The sequence below is a fragment of the Melanerpes formicivorus genome, unplaced genomic scaffold, assembly GCF_026170545.1.
Source record: "Melanerpes formicivorus ecotype bairdi unplaced genomic scaffold, bMelFor1.0.p_v2 SCAF_35, whole genome shotgun sequence".
NCBI classification, from domain to species: domain Eukaryota; kingdom Metazoa; phylum Chordata; class Aves; order Piciformes; family Picidae; genus Melanerpes; species Melanerpes formicivorus.
Window position 1 is genome coordinate 8,512,624 of NW_027142387.1, and position 16,967 is coordinate 8,529,590.

The window sequence follows — 16,967 nt, forward strand, 5'->3', positions numbered from 1 at the left end:
GTGTTGTTCTTGTAGCAACATGGAAGGGCTGCTCAGGAGCCATAATTGTGTTGCTGTGAGTGTGATGTGATGACAGTCTCAGGCTGCAGCAAGAGCATCTTGGTAGGCTAAGGAGCACAATCTTCATGGTGAGAGCACTCAAGCACTAGAATTGGTGCCCACATGTGGTGATGCCTGCATATGGTGATGCAGTCAGTTACATTGTGACTTTTGGATGAGGAGCTTAGGGACATGGTCTAAGAGTTTGTGTACAAGGAGATGCTAGATTATGGTTAGACTCAATGATCTTAAGGTCTTTTCCAGCCAGGTGATTCCATGATTGTGAAATAAGAGCAGTGGTTTAAACCATAAAGTACTGAGTTATATGCTGTAGCACTGCTGGAGTACTTTGCCACAGCCTGTTGCAAAGCCTCCCTGGGAGTCTTTCTGCATGCTGCTTTGGGGAACATCCTTTGAATAACACCCAAATATTAACATCAAGTGCAACAGTTGCAACTCAGCACCAGCAGAAGCTGGCATTTTATTGTTGCAAGGGCAGAAGGTTGTTCAATGCCTAAGATGAAAAAACTCTCTTCTTGCTCTCAGTTTGTTATCCGAACTTTATGGACTGCTGCATGGATAATTGGCCCAGTATGCCTGGTGAATGTGAAGTTTGATGTCAGATGTGTTTTGCAGTATGGTGCTAAGCCACATGGTGGCACTGAAAGATTGTAATAACCTAGTGTAATTAAACATCCCTCCCCTCCCCAGCCTTTGACAGAGAAAGCATGAATTTTTACATTAAATGGTGTAAACCACGGGAACTGGTTGTTTCTCTTTCTTCTGATTATTATTTTGTTTTCCTTTTGGCTTCACTGTTCAGCATTTTTTAGTGATGTTTTCTCAAGACTAAGATGGGAATGCATCTTCATACAGTGCAGCTATTGCAACTGCACACCAAAGTAACTTGAGGAATCCACATCCCTTTGTTTTCAAACATGGATACTGGAGATCCTGACAGCTGTCTCTCTGTTGGGTTTTTTTGTTTGTTTATTTGTTGGGTTATTTTGTAGTCAGGTATTCATACCTCAGCAGCAACTGCATGCAATAGCAGGAATTTCATTACCTCTGTAATTTCTTTGATATGTTGCATGAAGCAGTCTCTTCCTTTGTAAAGTAAAGATGCAAACCTATTTCAGATTTTTGTCAAAGCTGAAAGTTCTTCCAAACTTTCTAACTTTCTATTTCTAACAAAGATTTACAATAGTCTGGTCTAAAACTTCTCACTTTGTTTTAATACCAAATGTAGGCTTGGGTGAGCAAAAGCAGTTAACTACTGTATTGTTATTACAGGTGAAATATGGCACATTTTGACATGATTTTACAAAGTATATAGCTCTTCCATATATATATATATCCTCTAAATACTTAAAATCTTGAATCTGGTTCATAGCCAAGTAACAAGACGCTGTTCGTTTTAATGGGCTGATCCCTGGGAGAAGATTGTCCTTTACACCTGACTAAAAGATTCCCCTCTAGATAATAAAACCCCAAACTCTTCTGAGACCTTTTTAGCCCTAACTACTATAGTTGTCACATGAAATCCTCATCCTGAACTACAGTCTTGAGTGTTTTTAAGGCTATTCCTTGTTGGCCAGATGAAATAATGTATTATATAAAGGACTTAGACAAAACCTGTCTTTAAAAATTCTTGTTGTTGCAAGAGGTATCTAAATGACACTTCTCCCAGGCTCAAGTCTACCTCATTTGAAGGTAGTCTGAAAACTTCCTTTGATCTGAAGAGGAACAGACTGGCTGCCCAAATTTACAGGTCTAAACCAGAAAAGACAGAGTGGGTTTAGGTGTTTTTTTCCTAACAGGAAAAAAAAACCATTGCTAATTTATGTCATGAAAGGTAAAAGAACCCCCTTCCTTCACTCAGGTTCTGTTTACCAAGCTCCTAGCAAAATCAGTGTGCTAGGTAACTTACAAACCCACTACGGAGTAAAAGCTATTTGAAAGAGTGCAGAGCTCCACATGTCACGCTCAAGACTTGCTCAGGAGCCCATTTCTTCTTAGCTACAGCTGGTGACCACAATATTTGACATGAAGAGTCCTGTGTCTGAGCTCAGCTCTCAGGCTGTTCTAACCTGGATTGTTTATCCCTTTATCAGCTGCTTTCTTAGAAGAGAATAAGCTTCTTTTTGAACACCAGCAATTCCAGTGATTCACCTTCCTAATGTCACCAGAGCTCTGAGGTTCTTTATTGCTGTGTGCAAAAGCTATAGCCCCAGCCTGGCTCCCTGTTGAATGGGCAAGTGTGTAGCAGAATATGCAGAACCACTGCAGGTTGGCCTTGCTCTAACTTGTTTGGCACACTATCAAGGGATGGAGATGAATGGGGAAGGAGCTGCCCTTAGAGCCTTGAATGTGACCACTCCAGCAGCAAGGAGAGGCCGGCCTGGTGCCCTGCATGGCTTTGGCTTCTGTCTTTAGACCATCAGCCCAACATATTTTGGTGTTTGTTTTGTTTTGTTTTGTTTTGTTTTGTACCAATACAGAAAAAAATGGCAGAGAGAAAGACACCAAGAGATCTATCTTCTTCCAGTGACTGTAACTGTGTCAGAGGGGTTTATTCCTGCTTACAGCACTGAACATTTTACTATGCTGCTTCAGAAGGAGGGGCTATATGGTGTCATTGTGGCACATGTGATAGAGAGCCAGGATATCCTGATCTGCCAGGCTTCTGGGGAGAAGTTTTGCTGTTCTTCCTTATTCTCTATAAGATGGTCTTCTGTCCTGAATGATCAGGGTTTATGCAGCTTTCTAGTCCAAGCCATGAAGAGCAATGTGCTCTGAGGAGTCCTAGAGCAGCTGCTTCAATAGTTCCCTGGGCTGCAAGCATCCTTCCTTCCTCTAACCCTGCAGGCACTCCAAGAAGCCTTCAGGGACTTTCCTGCTTTCTTCATTGCCATCACACAGAAGGTAAAGACAATTGTCATAGAATCATTTCAGTTTGAAAATACCTTAAAGATCATTGAATCCAACCATTCCCTAACTCTGCCAAGTCTGGGGCTACACCATGCCCCTCAGCACCACATTTCTGCCTCTTTGAAACACCACCAGGGATGGGAATTCAACCACTTCCCTGGGGAGCCTGTTCCAATGCTTGAAAGTTTCTTCTCATATCAAATCTAAACCTCCCTTGGCGCAACTTGAGGCCATTTCCTCTCATCCTGTCACTTATTACTGCAGAGAAAAGACGGACTCCCACCTTTCTCCAAGCTCTTTTCAGGACTTGCAGACTCTCTCCCACATTAATCCCTACTTCAAAGCAATTTAACTCTTATATTTAGCTCTCTTGTACAAAGCCTTCCCAGCTGACATCATAGACTTTGTGTTATTTTGCAATTAAAAAGCATAGCCACACATGCACAGATATTAATAAAACTTTTGTTATCAAGTTTTATTATTTCAACAAGTGTTGCTGTCAGCTAATAATCCCTAGAGTGGCCATCATGAAGCATTCCAATAATTGGATTTTAATTAAGAAATTCACTTAGTCCTGCACTATTTTTGAAATCTAATTACGTCTTCAGGAAACTCACCCAAGTTGTGGTATTGTGCAAACTCTTTCCATTGCTTAAAGTTTGTTTTGGTTTGTTTTGTTTTCCTTCTTTATTTCCTTTATTTTCTTATGGCCATTATTAAAACGCTTGTGGCTCCTGTATTGCCCCTGTAGAACATCGTCAAGATCTAATGGATGAAATAAATGTGTGCTGTGGGTTAATGCCCATTCTGAAAACAAAGGGGGGAGGGCTTGCAGGTGCTTTGCCCTCCCTGCAGGGTGTTTTCCCCCTGGGAATCTGAGTCTGTTCCACTCCCCCCTCCCTGCCCAGATAGGGTATAAAAAGCAGGGTACTGCAGCTATTAGCTCTCCTTTTGTCTCCTGCCTCTCCTGGATGAGAGCTACTGCAGCTGCCTTCCTGCTCCTCTGCCACATGGTCGGGCCTGATCCTTCTCCCTGCTGCCTCCATGCCTCTTCAGAGAGAGACTGGTTTTATATTATTCTTCTTTGTCCTCCTCCCATCCATCCTTGTTCCTTGCCCTTGTGAACCTTACCTGTTATTGTTATATATATATTGTTTAAAGAAAACTCTCTACCTCTCTACTTCCAAGCTGACTCCAAATTGTTGTTTGGTGGATTTGCTCCTTCCTTTTTTTGCCCCTCTCTGTTGGGAAGGAGGAGGGGGGAGTGGGGGAGAGATTCTCAGCCTTGCCTTCATCTGAGCTCTTAACTCCCAGTTAAGGCTCAAACCACCACAATGTGGAATGCAAATTCAAATCTCTATTATGCACTTTATGTTAGAAAAGAAGCTCCCCCTATGCAAAGAAGGTTAGAAAGCCTTTTTACTTCTTATATTCATGATCCTGAGATTATTTTTTTCTCACTTTCCTTGGATTTAAAGGCATTATTAATGAGAAAATCCTGTAGCTAAACTTGGTGGTAAATTTTATTTAGACAATAAGTTGTCTTCTCACTTCATCTAGAGTATTTTGGGAAAAATCCTGAGTTTATACATGCATGCTGAGTGTCACCTGGAATAAGTCTAGTGAAGCCTGTAGGCTTGCTCATATTTATATCACAGAAGCACTGAGTGATCCAGACACTGCTGTTTGTACATTACCTTTCAGTCTTTTTCTTTTTTTTTTTTGATGCTGAACGTCACATCTCACTCCAGCATTGTGTGAGTCCTCATGACATAGCAACAGGAGGAATAATTAAGAACACCATGAATTCAAGGCATTTGTTCTGAATCAGTTTCAGTATTCCTGTATTTTTCCATATGGAATACAGAACAACGCCACTTCACAGTATGTCTGTGACTGTAAGGAGGCAGGAATCAATGTAATAAAACTAAAAGTCTTGCAGAGATATTTTTATATTTAGAAATATTAATGGTACACACAGTCATATTCTGACCTTGAAAGAATGGGAATAAAATGTGACAAGGGACTCTGTTTGTAGTATTTATACGAACCATAAAAAGACTCTGTTCCAACATGAAGATTTCCTTGAAACAAAAGAGATCTATTTAAAATGTGAAGAGGGGAAGGGAGAAGAAGAGAAGGTCTGATGAATTAATGGTTGGCAATATGAAGAACGTTTCAGTAAGATTATTTACATGAGTGATATGAGGCATCTGGCCTGTACACTGTACAGTACAAATATAGAAAAGCTGTGGAGGCCATAATCTGTCACTGTACTGCATATGCAACTCCAGTTGAATTCAATAGTACTTCAACATGCATATAGATGAGCTGGTATTTGCTTATAGCACAGGCTGATTTTTTATTTCAAGACAGCCATTGTTAATATTTTTAAGCTTCCTTTACAGAGATGGGGCAAAACTTCCACTGACTTCAAGAGACAAAATTCCCAACAGAGGCACTGGCTGTAATCCTGAGACACAGAGGAAAAAAAATATAGTTAACAGCAAACTGAAAAAATTATTGGTAGTCTGTATCAATTTTTCATCTTCTTTGATCTGCTTCAGCCCTTCCTATTCTGGCCCTCCTTTGCCTTTATTACTTTACTTTTCAATTCTTTATTTCCAAGCAGTACTTCCAAGATAAGATACATGGCCTATATGAAGAACATTCCATGGAGTTCAGTTCCAGGTATTTTTATTTCATACATGACTGTCCATGTTTAGGCAGATTACCTGCAGCATGCAATAAGTTTAGCACAGTAACTTGATATTTGTCATTGCAGCATTGTGTTTTCTTCTAGTGCCTCATATGATTAAACCATGTGCCTATCTTCCCTTGGAACCTATAGCAACTATTAATCACTTGCCATCATCTTTGGATTTTCTGCTTGAAACCCTTTCAGTTCTACAAGCCAGGAAGCTATCTTTGCAGCAACAGGGGCAATGCCTAAAGATTAGAATGTATTTTAAAGCTTTAAAAATAGTCCAATTGCATTTTAAAGCCCAATTATGTTTTGGTTGTTTTTTTTTTTTAAGTCCATTAGTAAACCCACAATTTTTGATTCTTTAAAACCTCACTGGCTGACACTACCATACTGGAGACCTTATTGCTAAGATTACAAACAGCATTCAAATGGTTGAAATTCAAATTTGCTTAAAAAAATTGTCTACTATTCCACTTAAGCTGCTGTACTAATATTACAGAATCAGATAAAAGTCAAAACACTGAAAAATCCTAAATGTCAGATTTTCATAAGCATTGCATTCCCTTCAAAAAAGTATCATGTATTCCCAGCTGGAATACTTTGGAGCTTGCTTTTCTTTCTTTCCTCCTTTCCTCCTTTCCTTCCTTCCTTCCTTCCTTCCTTCCTTCCTTCCTTCCTTCCTTCCTTCCTTCCTTCCTTCCTTCCTTCCTTCCTTCCTTCCTGCCTGCCTGCCTTCCTTCCTGCCTTCCTTCCTGCCTGCCTTCCTGCCTTCCTTCTCTCTCTTTCTTTCTTTCTTTCTTTCTTTTTCTTTCTTTCTTTCTTTCTTTCTTTCTTTCTTTCTTTCTTTCTTTCTTTCTTTCTTTCTTTCTTTCTTTCTTTCTTTCTTTCTTTCTTTCTTTCTTTTCTTTCTTTCTTTCTTTCTTTCTTTCTTTCTTTCTTTCTTTCTTTCTTTCTTCCTTTCTTCCTTTCTTCCTTTCTTCCTTTCTTCCTTTCTTCCTTTCTTCCTTTCTTCCTTTCTTCCTTTCTTTCTTTCTTTCTTTCCTTTCTTTCTTCTTTCTTTCTTTCTTTCTTTCTTTCTTTCTTTCTTTCTTTCTTTCTTTCTTTCTTTCTTTCTTTCTTTCTTTCTTTCTTTCTTTCTTTCTTTCTTTCTTTCTTTCTTTCTTTCTTTCTTTCTTTCTTTCTTTCTTTCTCTTTCTCTCTTTCTCTCTTTCTTTCTCTCTCTCTCTCTTTCTTTCTTTCTTTCTTTCTTTCTTTCTTTCTTTCTTTCTTTCTTTCTTTCTTTCTTTCTTTCTTTCTTTCTTTCTCTCTTTCTCTCTTTCTCTCTCTCTCTTTCTCTCTCTCTTTCTTTCTTTCTCTCTTTCTCTCTCTCTCTTTCTCTCTTTCTTTCTCTCCTCTCTTTCTTTCTTTCTTTCTTGGTTTTTTTTTCAGTGAAAAAAACAACCACCTCAGTCCAGGTTCCCATATGCTCCTTGCTTCTTCTGGAGTGAAAATTGAGGAAAGGTGCAGTCCAAACAGCATTTCTGAGGGGTGTCTCAGTTCCACTGTAGCTGAAAAGCTTGTCCCAGTGGTCTTTGGCTAAGGAGGTCAGCTGAAGAGCAAAGAAGCCCTCAGTGAAGCCAATGGGACCTTCTGTCTCAACAGAAAATGTGTTCATCTATCCTTAAGAACTTAATCACAAGAGCCTGCTGACAACTCAAGTAGATTCTACACAGACCAGGGTGTTCATGAGAGACCTTGCTGAATTTATAGGGGACTGAGGTGAAGAGGAGCCATGCTTGTGATTCCAATAGAGGCAGGAGTTCCTCCCCAGTGCTTTCCTACATGAAATATAAGGACCTAGATGAGAAAGAATGGGAGGACCTCCTTCTATCTGACCAGGTGAAAGAATAGTTCTTTCCCAAGGACTAAGTCCTTGTCATTTCCAATATGAAGACATTAATGATCAAATCTTAGAGAAACCAAAGCAAGTTACCAAGACAGTAGAGGTGAAGAGTTCCTTCTTGAAAAACTTATGTCCTCCTCAGGAACATGACCCATGGAAATCTTGCAGACATTGCACTTGCTTTTCTTGCTCCATGTTAACTCTTATTTAAGGTAAGAGTGACCATGCTGGGTCTAAGTGAGTACCGCCACCAAAGATCAGCAGTATGTTCCTCACAGCTTATGGCAAGTTTGTTCTATGCAAGGAGAGTAACATTTGTATCTCTCTCTAATTCTAGACTGATTACTAAGTGTGGACAAAGCACCTCACTTCTGAGGAAGTAAGTGTGTAATAGATAGGAAGGAGGGAATTGAAAGGGAAAAGGCAGATGTAGTTTGCTATTTGTTACCCATTTGAAAGCATCAGTCCCTAGGTAGCTTCAACCTGCTCTGTGGTGCAGAGGCTGTCTGGAGGGGCCGGATGGCAGTGTGATTCCTCGCAGGCTGCACAGTGCTGTTCAAAGCTGTGACGTGGGCATTCCACATGTCTAGCAGGGTGATGGTGCTGGAGACATATGGAGGTGTCCATCTTCCAGGTGTCTGGAGCAGAAATGGCTGTGGGGGTGGCTCTGGTGTGGCTCTTAGAAAGAGTACTCATTACCTTCCTCCTCCTTTCTCTGTTCCCCTTTTATTACAAGTGTTCCAAACTCAGACACCCCCAAATTAAAATGGTATTTTATAGCTTGGTATTGAAGCCTCAGATTGCAGATATTAATTGCCAGTATGTGCTCTGAGGGAAGCAAGGATTTGGCAGGACAACTGAAGTCCTCTTTTTCTCTCTCATTTCCCTCTGTACAGCATCCTGGCTTGCTTCATGGTTCTCCTTTGGGAGGTGATAAATCTGAGTTTTGCTATTGAGGCTAGGCATCTGGTAAGGCTACCCTGAGCTGTTGGTATCCTCCTCTTCACCCTGTCCCAATGTCACCCTGGTAACGATACAGTTTGGGGGATGGAAGAGGGATAGAAAACCCCCATAGGACTCCTTGTAGAGAAGAAAGAAAACAAGGTCGATGAGACCTTTTCCTTCGCATGACAGCTGGCGGGATTAGCAGCACAGGGCAGGGATGAGCTTTCCAGCTTCACTCCGAGAGGCTGTCCAGCTACAGGTTCCTGCTTGCCGGGGAGAAGCAACCCTTCCATCCCAGAGCTTGGCTCCTGCAGCGGTCGCTCAGCTCTGCTCCACTATCCCGACACCTTGGTGCCTGGCTGGCGGGCACCCGCTGCCTCTACAGGCTAAGCAGCACTGCCGCTGGACGGGACACCCTTGAGGGAGGTGGGAAAGCTAAAATGAAAGGAAAGAAAGACGAAGGAGGTGTTCTCCCGGGCTCATTCCAGGCGCTGGGCAGACAGCTGGCACCCTCGGGCTGGCGGAGAGGGAAAGGGCAGAGCGGGCATCAGGGCTGGCAGCGCAGGCAGTGCAGGCATCCCAGGTGGGGAAGGAAGCACTGACAGACAGCATAAGCAGTGCAAGCAGCACAGTCAGCCCGGGTAGGGAAGGCAGGAGTGATAGTGCAGGGAGCTCGGGCAGGGCAGACAGCGCAGGCAGTCCGGGTAGGGAAGGCAGCACTGACAGACAGTGCAGCCAGCGCAGGCAGCCCGCGCAGGGAAGGCAGCAGTGACAGACAGGGCAGGCAGCAGCGGGCAGCTCAAGGCAGCTCGCAGCGCCCGGGGAGGGCTCTGATTCATCACCCCGTTCAGAGGAGAGGATGGGACGCCGCTGAACTCCCCTTTCTCTCTCTCCTCCCTTCCCCCCCTTCGCCAAGCAAGCCCCCCCCTCTCCTCCCCCCTCCGCTGCTCTTTCTCTCTCCCTAAGCAGTGAGGCTCGGACAGTCCTCGGCTCCAGAGCTTTATTTTAAGATGATCAGCCAAGGTCTTTGCAGAAGTTAAATAGCAGGCGCTGGTCGCTCCCTCGCCAATAAGTCATTTTTAATAGAGACAAATCGCCCTGGACGCCCCGGAGCGCCGGTGCCGCCGCTCCTTGCCCGCTCCCCCCGCCGAAGGCGAGCGGGCAGCCCAGGCAGCTCCCTCCTCCCGTAAGTGTCCTGCTCGGCGGAGCCGAAGCGCGGCCGTGTGCGGAGAAGGGGAGGCGAGAGTGGGGGGGAAGAGCCAGCCATCCGCCCCGCCGCCCTGACAGTGCCTGCGCCGGATGCGGAGCGGCCGCGGGACGCCTCGGTGCGGAGCGCGGCGAGGAGATGCGCAGGGGCGGCGGGCTGCGCCGCGGCGCTCGACCCCTCTAGTCTCGCCCATGGAGCGCCCCGCGGAGCCCCGGCCGCCGTCGGACACCCCACGCCGTACGTATCCCCGCCGCGGCCCCCCCCGCGGTGGCGGGGCTGTCCGCGGGGCGCGGGGGCGGAGGAGGGCTGGGGCCGGGGATGGGGGTCCGCGCCCGTCGGAGCTCCCCGGGGCGCCGGTCCAGGGCCGGCGCAAGGCGCGGAGAGCCTTAGGAGCGGCGGAGGGAGGTGGGCACTTGAGGGTGTAGGCAGAGTCCGCGCGGGGGTCCCGAAGGCGAAGCTTTTCGCCTCAGCTTTAAGAATCCAGGAGCAGCCGGAGCCCCGATCCAGTGTCTCTCGCCCCTTCTTCCAGCTCCCGCGCCTCTCCGCACTCCAGCGCCCTGCCGGGCAGCTGCCGCCCAGTCCCCGCCAAGGATGCGCAGGCAGGGCAGGGCAGGGGTGGCGGTGGCACCCCCGGGGCGTCCCAGCCAGGACAGGGCAGGGCACAACACGGCTGGCGGTGGCACCCCCGGGCCGTCCCAGTCAGGGCGGGGCAGTGCTGGCGCTGGCACCCCTGGGCCGTCCCAGGCAGGGCAAGGCAGGGCTGGCGGTGGCATCCCCGGGCCGTCCCAATCCACACCACGGGGCTCTCCCGCCCAGTTAAACGACTGAGCGCCGGGGAGCGCTGCCTCCTGACGCTCTGCAGCCAACCCGGACAGCGCGATCACTTTGCTCTGACGCTGGATTAACTCGATTTTAATTTTTTTTTTGTTTGTTTGTTTCCCCCCACCCCCAGCCAAACACCCCATCTCCTCCTTCTCTCCCGCCCCCCTTTCCCTACACACCTCACTTCCCCCCTTGTCTCGAAGCCTAACCTTGTCTTGTGGTCATGGGGTCTATAATTTCATTTTTGTCTAGGCTGGTGAGAGCTCTGCTTGTTCTGTAAAGTGGATGTCAGGTGGATCTATGTTCTGGAAGGAACAAAGAGGCAGCGAAGGCAGCGCGGGGGAAGTTTGAGCGGCAAGGATGCAGGCTGTGTACTGGTACGCGGTCCTTCTGCTGCAACCCACCCTCTACCTGGTGAGTGCACCCGGCCCCCTCACACGGGCCGGGGATTCGGGGCAGCTCGGCGGAAACGAGGGCACCATCCTGGCGGAGAACGGACAAACTCACTGCCCGTCCTTCCGGGGTCGTGCCAGGGCTCAGGCGGGATCGCTCGGCGGGGCGTGCCAGGGGGCCAAGTCCGTAACTTCTCCGTGGGGAAGGGGCGCGCCGCCGGAAGAGAGCGGGGTCGGGGATCTCGGGACGAGTGAACCGGTGTCATCTCACGGCCGGGTGCCCACGGTGCCTGAGGGGGCAGCGGAGCACCGCTGGAAGGGTGCGCGCCTAGGCTGTGGGCTGGAGGCAACTTCTTGCCCTCGGTTCCCTGCTGAGGATGGGAGCCCTGTGGCCCTACGTGCCACTACGGGCGACGCGGCACCGGCGTGAGGGCACTCAGTGACGAGCACAAGGAGGTATTTTCCACCTGAAGTGTCATTGACTTTGGTAGCAAATCTCCTCTCAGATTACTGAGGAAGCACGAGTAAACAGCAGCGTTATCTCCTGTCGCACACACTTTATTCCCTCCACAATCGCCGCGAACACAAACAACGCACAGCTGCTCCTTCGCAGCCCGTGTACTCATTTCGTCGGCCGTGCGCTCAGCAGGCAAACGTTCGGCGGGGTACTATCCCTTTCTCCAGCAGGATGGCCTGGAGAAGCACCCCAGCGCCCGGTGCCGAGGGTGGCAACGGCCTGGCTTCGGCTCCCGTTCCTGTTCCCGGGTCCCCGGGCGTTCTAGGAGCTGACGCTCCCTGAGCTGTCGCGGAGGAGCCGCCTGGGGGCGCTACAGTGCAGCGCGGCGGAGGGCGGCGCAGCCAATCCTGAGCGGTCACGGGGCGGGGCGGGGCGGGGCGGGGCAGGGGGCGCGCTCCTACCGCGGACGCGGAGGGCCGGGGGCGCGCCTGGCCCAATCCGGCCCGTGGTGGGTCGCTTGGTGGGTCCCTTGGTGGGCCCTGCGGTGGGTCCAGCACCTCGGAGCCGCCCGAGGTGGGTCCCGCCTGATGGCCCCTAGCCGCACCGTGTGCCGCGGGTTTCTCTCCTCCCCGTGAATTTTATAGCCGGGAGTAGGACGGGGAAGGGGGGAGCAGGGAGAAAAGTGCGTGGCAAATAATCTGTCAAAAAGCCGAAGCGAGATCGATACGTCGTGTTAAATTTTAAATGTGTTTGCTGGCAGTTAAACTGCTCTCGACTCATTACAACAACAGTGCTGGATTTATTCTAATGCGCTGCAGTCTGAACAACAAGCGCATTAATTCTCCTTTAATTGTAAACTGGGAGCATTTGAAAACCATTCAGTGTGGAAATTATGCTGATTCAATTACCGTTTAGTTACAGACTTCATTACCTGAATGCTTTTCTCTTTTTTCTTTTTTTTGCCTTTATTTTTTTTCCTTCGTCTTTTTTTTCCCCTTTTTCTTTTTTCCCCCCCTTTCCTATGTTTTGGCTTTGCGGAATAAAGGAGGCGATTTTCCAGTTTCTCTCGAAACAATGCGAAATATGAGACAAAATTAAAAAAAACAATTAAATGAGGAATAAAAGACAAGGTAGGGGGAGGGGATGCGCTAGTCGGCAGGGCTGTGTCTTCTGCCAAAACACTCGGGGGGGGGGTGGTGGTGGGTGAGAGGGCTTGTGGAGGGAGCCAAAGGATTTCCCTGTCTAACCCGATTGTTCTGAGTCGGTATTTCCATGGTTTTTGCCAGTCTTTTCCTATTCTTTGTGTTTAGGGAGTGACTCTCAGGGTTTCCATTAGGCCGTTGCGTGATAATAGCCTGTTTATTAGCGTCGAAGCTCGAGTTCTGATTAAAAGCTTCGGTGTGGTGCCACAACCCAGCAAGGTGCAGCACTTTGTCTGTCTGTGCCCATAGCTCTGTGTGGACCAGACGCAGTTCCAATTAGGAATGAAATTTCCAGATTCAAACCTGTTAGGAAGGGTAAATGAAATGGTAGCACAACCAGATTCCTACTGAGTTTGTTTTAAAAAATTCATTTTTAGAGGGGTCAATATTATCTGAGAGAGGGAAAACAGCAGCCCCCCTCCTTCCCCCTCCCCCCCGCGTGAACTAGGCTGTGTTCAATAATAGTGAATGGCCCCAGCTAAACTGGACTGCCTCCAAGTTACCCATCTACAGACACTCACTGGTTTGTGATTTCACCCCGCCAACCGCTGTTCTTTTTTCTTTTTCTTTCTTTCTTTCATTCCCCCCCCCCCCCCTCCTTTTCTTTTCCCCACCGTTAAACCTCTTCCTAATGAAATCTTGCGGCGGGAGGGGGAAGTACTGCTGCTCTTCTCCACGTTTTAAATTGAGCTATATGCCATCCAGCCTTATTGCCTGAAATTTATAGAGGTCACGGCCGACCAGAACGAGTAGGAATGTTGCTGGGTTAGGGATGGTTCACCCTATTATGTTTATTGATAAGAACATTAGTTAGCCTCTTCGAGACATGCTTTCTGTTTTTTTTCCCCCTTGTTTCGAGTTATGCAGTGTATCGAAAATGTTTTATTTGATTTGCAGTGGAAGTGCATTTCCTTTGGCCTAGACGGATAACTCGGGACTTACTTGGTAGAATTAGGAGTTAACCTTTAAAGACTTGCAGTTATTTTCTTTCTTCACGTTAAAAAAGCTGCAGAAAGTGTTTGAGCAGCTACACACGGTCTTATTTACCAGGAGACTCCACCGCTGTTCTTTCGGAACTATCTTAGTCTTATTCCAATACATAATGTTTTCTTACCAGCGCTGTGCCGAGCTCCAAATCGTCATTAAAGAATCACGTAAATATTAAGAGAAAAAACCCTCCTAACCTAATCAACCACCCGGAGATCGCAAACTCTTTTAGGTTTGAACTCTTTGTGTTTATAAGGATACCAGGGTTTTACACCATTCCCTTAAGGGGAACCTTCTCGTTTAATTCCTGCCAGGTTGCCGGTGAATTTCCAGTCTGATAGCACAGGACAGTAAAACCTCAGCCTGTTTCTCTTATTTTTTGTCACTCCTGAGTGGAAGCAAGATGCTGTAGAAGCAACTACAAAAGGCGCGGAGTGCTACAAGGACGGCAAAGATCCTAAATTAGTTATTTCTCGCTGGGACAGGTCAAACATGGCCCCAAAGGAGGAGGCAGATCCTTTCCGTACCGGCTGCAGAGGTACGGGGTGGGCAAGGTCCCAGGCTCTGGACTGGCGGCGGCGGGCGGCCGCCCCGTCCTACCACTCCCGGCCGCCGAACAGATCCCGCAAAGCCCGGGCGCCCGGGGTGGAAAAATCACTTCTAGACTGCAGGGGTTTTAGTCCCCCAGCATGTTCACAGGCTCTGCCTTCGCATGCTCCAGGCTGGAACTTTCCGCAGGGAACAAGCAAGGAATGATCCATGCACCTATCATTCCGGGCTGAGGAGACTTCGGCTCACTAGTTGGATACTCCTCACTCGGTTTAGCGTGTGTGGAACTAAAACCACTCGGAATTTTGCATTGCATGCTGCTAGGGCAAGGATCTCTTCCCCCCCGCCTCAGCCTCTCCAGCTTGTCATCCTTTCCCAGCAAAGTGTTTCTTTCACCGGTGCCTTTGTAAAGCAGGACCTACAGCGGGGCTGACTGGCAGAGTCTTTTCACTCCGTGCAGAATTTAAGCAGCGCCAGAGCAAATGGACGGGTGTTTTTTTTTCCACACACACACCCCCGCCCCGCCTAGGGCTGCGAGCAGGTTGTTTCTCAGCGGGGAGCTTCTCTCCGCGGCGCTTTGCCAGAGAAGTACAAGCGAGGGGCTCCTGGGGCACCTTGTTTTACAGGCAGTGGCTTTGGCAGAGGGTTTTGGAAGCAGCCTGCTGACCCCCTCCCCGTGCCGGGCTGGGATTTTAAAGGTTTGTTCCACGCCTTCACCGTAGTTTGGAAGCCTTCTGACAAGCTTTCCTCCAAAAAATGTTATCAGTAATAGAGGTTTAAAATTGTCCCCAGCGGTGACGCACTTGGTACGGTGTTTGCTGAGGGGGTAAAGAAGGGGTTGGTTAGCTCCAGAGTTTGTGTACATTTAATTTCGCTCAGTGTGGCACTGTTTGCGGTCATTTCACCCCGGTTAATGAAAGCTATGGAGAACGTCAAGAGATATCACGTGCCGGAGGAGAGAAGTTTATTTTTTTTCTTTTTCCTTTTTCTCTCCCCCTCCCCCCCTTCCCCCCTTTTTTTTTTTCTTTTTAAGATAGTTGCTGATTGTGTATTTCTTTGTCGTGGGAAGAAAGAAAAAACACAACCTTCTATGGGCAGAAGAGATAAAACAGAAAACAAAAGAAGGCATTGTCCTATCGTAATCACCACCCCCAGGATTTTCACAGAGGCATTTAGTGCTGAAAGCATTCGTGTGTTTCTTTTTTCTCCCCCAAATAAGCAATTTCTTGCAATTTTTAATTTGACGTCGAAGGCGTGGAGGAGGAGTGTAGGGGTGGGGGAGCAGAACGCTTGGCGTGGAGGGAAAGAAGTGGCTTTTGGTGCCAGAGTTTGTGTAGCCTAGAGATGATCCTCCTTCCTCTTTCTGGAGTTTGGGGGACGCTTTGGCGGTAATATAGGGGGAGTAATTATCCTTTTGGAAGGTAAGGCTCTGGATTACCAACCGAGCTCTGACCTCTTGTAGGAGAAACAGATGTATCTGCGCTCCAGGTATTTTTTATTTTTTTAAGAGGAGGGTGGTGCATTCTTTCCCAGGCTTCGTTATTTCCTAACCACCTGTGCTAAGAGTTTAAGTAAGGTTTTCCTCGAACTGAAATACCCTTTCCCAGGTGTTCAGTACACGCGGTTTTAGTTTCTGAACTCTCTGGAGAAAGCAGTCTGGAGAGGATTTCACCTTTCACGGAGAGAGGCACCCGAATATAATCTAATATCCCTGCCTCTCTGTGACAGCCCAAATCTTCCAAGTCGGTACCTAGGAGTATCCATTTTAAGCTCTTCAATATTTTCTTGCATCTCTAACCCGCCATTTTAATTAACTAAAAAGCCAATTTCTGACTGGTCTTGGAAAGTGCGGTGAAGCAGCTTAAGAAACCAATTGCTCGGAATGGCCAGCATTGGGAGAAAATGAATGTGTGAGCCATCCTTCCCTCCCTAGGACTGGTTTCTATTCTCCCGATTTGGTCTGGGTGAAGTTAAGCTCTGATTTATCAGATAGTTTGACACCCAGCTCGCTCTCTTGTAAGCGTTAAACCACCTCCTGGGTGCTTTCTAAATACAGCTTTAGCTCCCCCCCCCCCTCCCCCCCACCCCCCCACCCCCCCACCCCCAAGTAGATTGACATGTTGACGATTCTGCTTTAAGGAATGTGACAATAAAGTGGAAAACCAAAGGCTGGCAAGCACTTCATCAAGGATAAAAAGGTTCTGCTGTAAGGATGTCACTCAATTTATTGTGAAAGTCGAATGAATTACGTTTAATGAAAGTGCTCCCCAGATGAATATTACCAGCAATTTCCCGAGTTGGCTCTGTCAGATTGATATGAGGAAATGCCAACCCATATCAAAAAAGATCTCCAATCTCAATTACTATGCAAGCTTTCGAAGAGCTCCTTTTTATTGATATGATATATATTGGCAGGTTCTCAATGCTGTGTGAAGAGCTCTCTGTTCAACAGGACAGCATATTCCCTAGCTTATTGTTTAACCCTTTAATTATTTTATTTTTTTTTTTTTTTTTTCTGGCTGTTGTTTAAACTCCTGCGAGTGTCCTTCTTTTGAAGGGGAAACCGCCTCTTTTCCCTTCCATGACCTAGAGAGACCAAAGTTTTGTGTCTGGCAGAGAGCAGGGGCGATGCTCACTGCAGGAAGTTTGTTCAGCCTGGATGGACAAAGCCGAAGGTCAAGAGAAATAACTCGGCTGAGACAATGGTGTTGGATCCCTTCATTCTCAGTGTATTTCTGGGTGACCGTCCAGAGCACGGTAATATTTGTTACGACTAGCAATCCCAATATTCCCGCCCTTTTTTCCTCATTCCTCTAGGGTTTCTTTGGGCAAATTAGAAATTCACTA

General features: G+C 47.3%; 1 protein-coding gene across 3 annotated transcripts in view; it reads left to right on the forward strand.

Moving 5' to 3' along the window:
- Positions 1 to 9,503: 9,503 nt before the first annotated feature.
- NXPH1 (neurexophilin 1) overlaps positions 9,504 to 16,967 on the forward strand; it is a 155,239-nt gene continuing 147,775 nt past the window's right edge. The window contains exons 1-2 of one of the 3 annotated variants that reach the window (XM_068157097.1): positions 9,504 to 9,690; positions 10,664 to 10,947. In XM_068157097.1, the coding sequence (XP_068013198.1) occupies positions 10,894 to 10,947 (54 nt within the window). In that variant the 5' untranslated portion in view covers positions 9,504 to 9,690; positions 10,664 to 10,893. Of the gene's footprint in view, positions 9,691 to 9,933; positions 9,949 to 10,663; positions 10,948 to 16,967 lie in introns of those variants that run through there. The other 2 variants (XM_068157098.1, XM_068157099.1) reach the window with 2 other exon arrangements.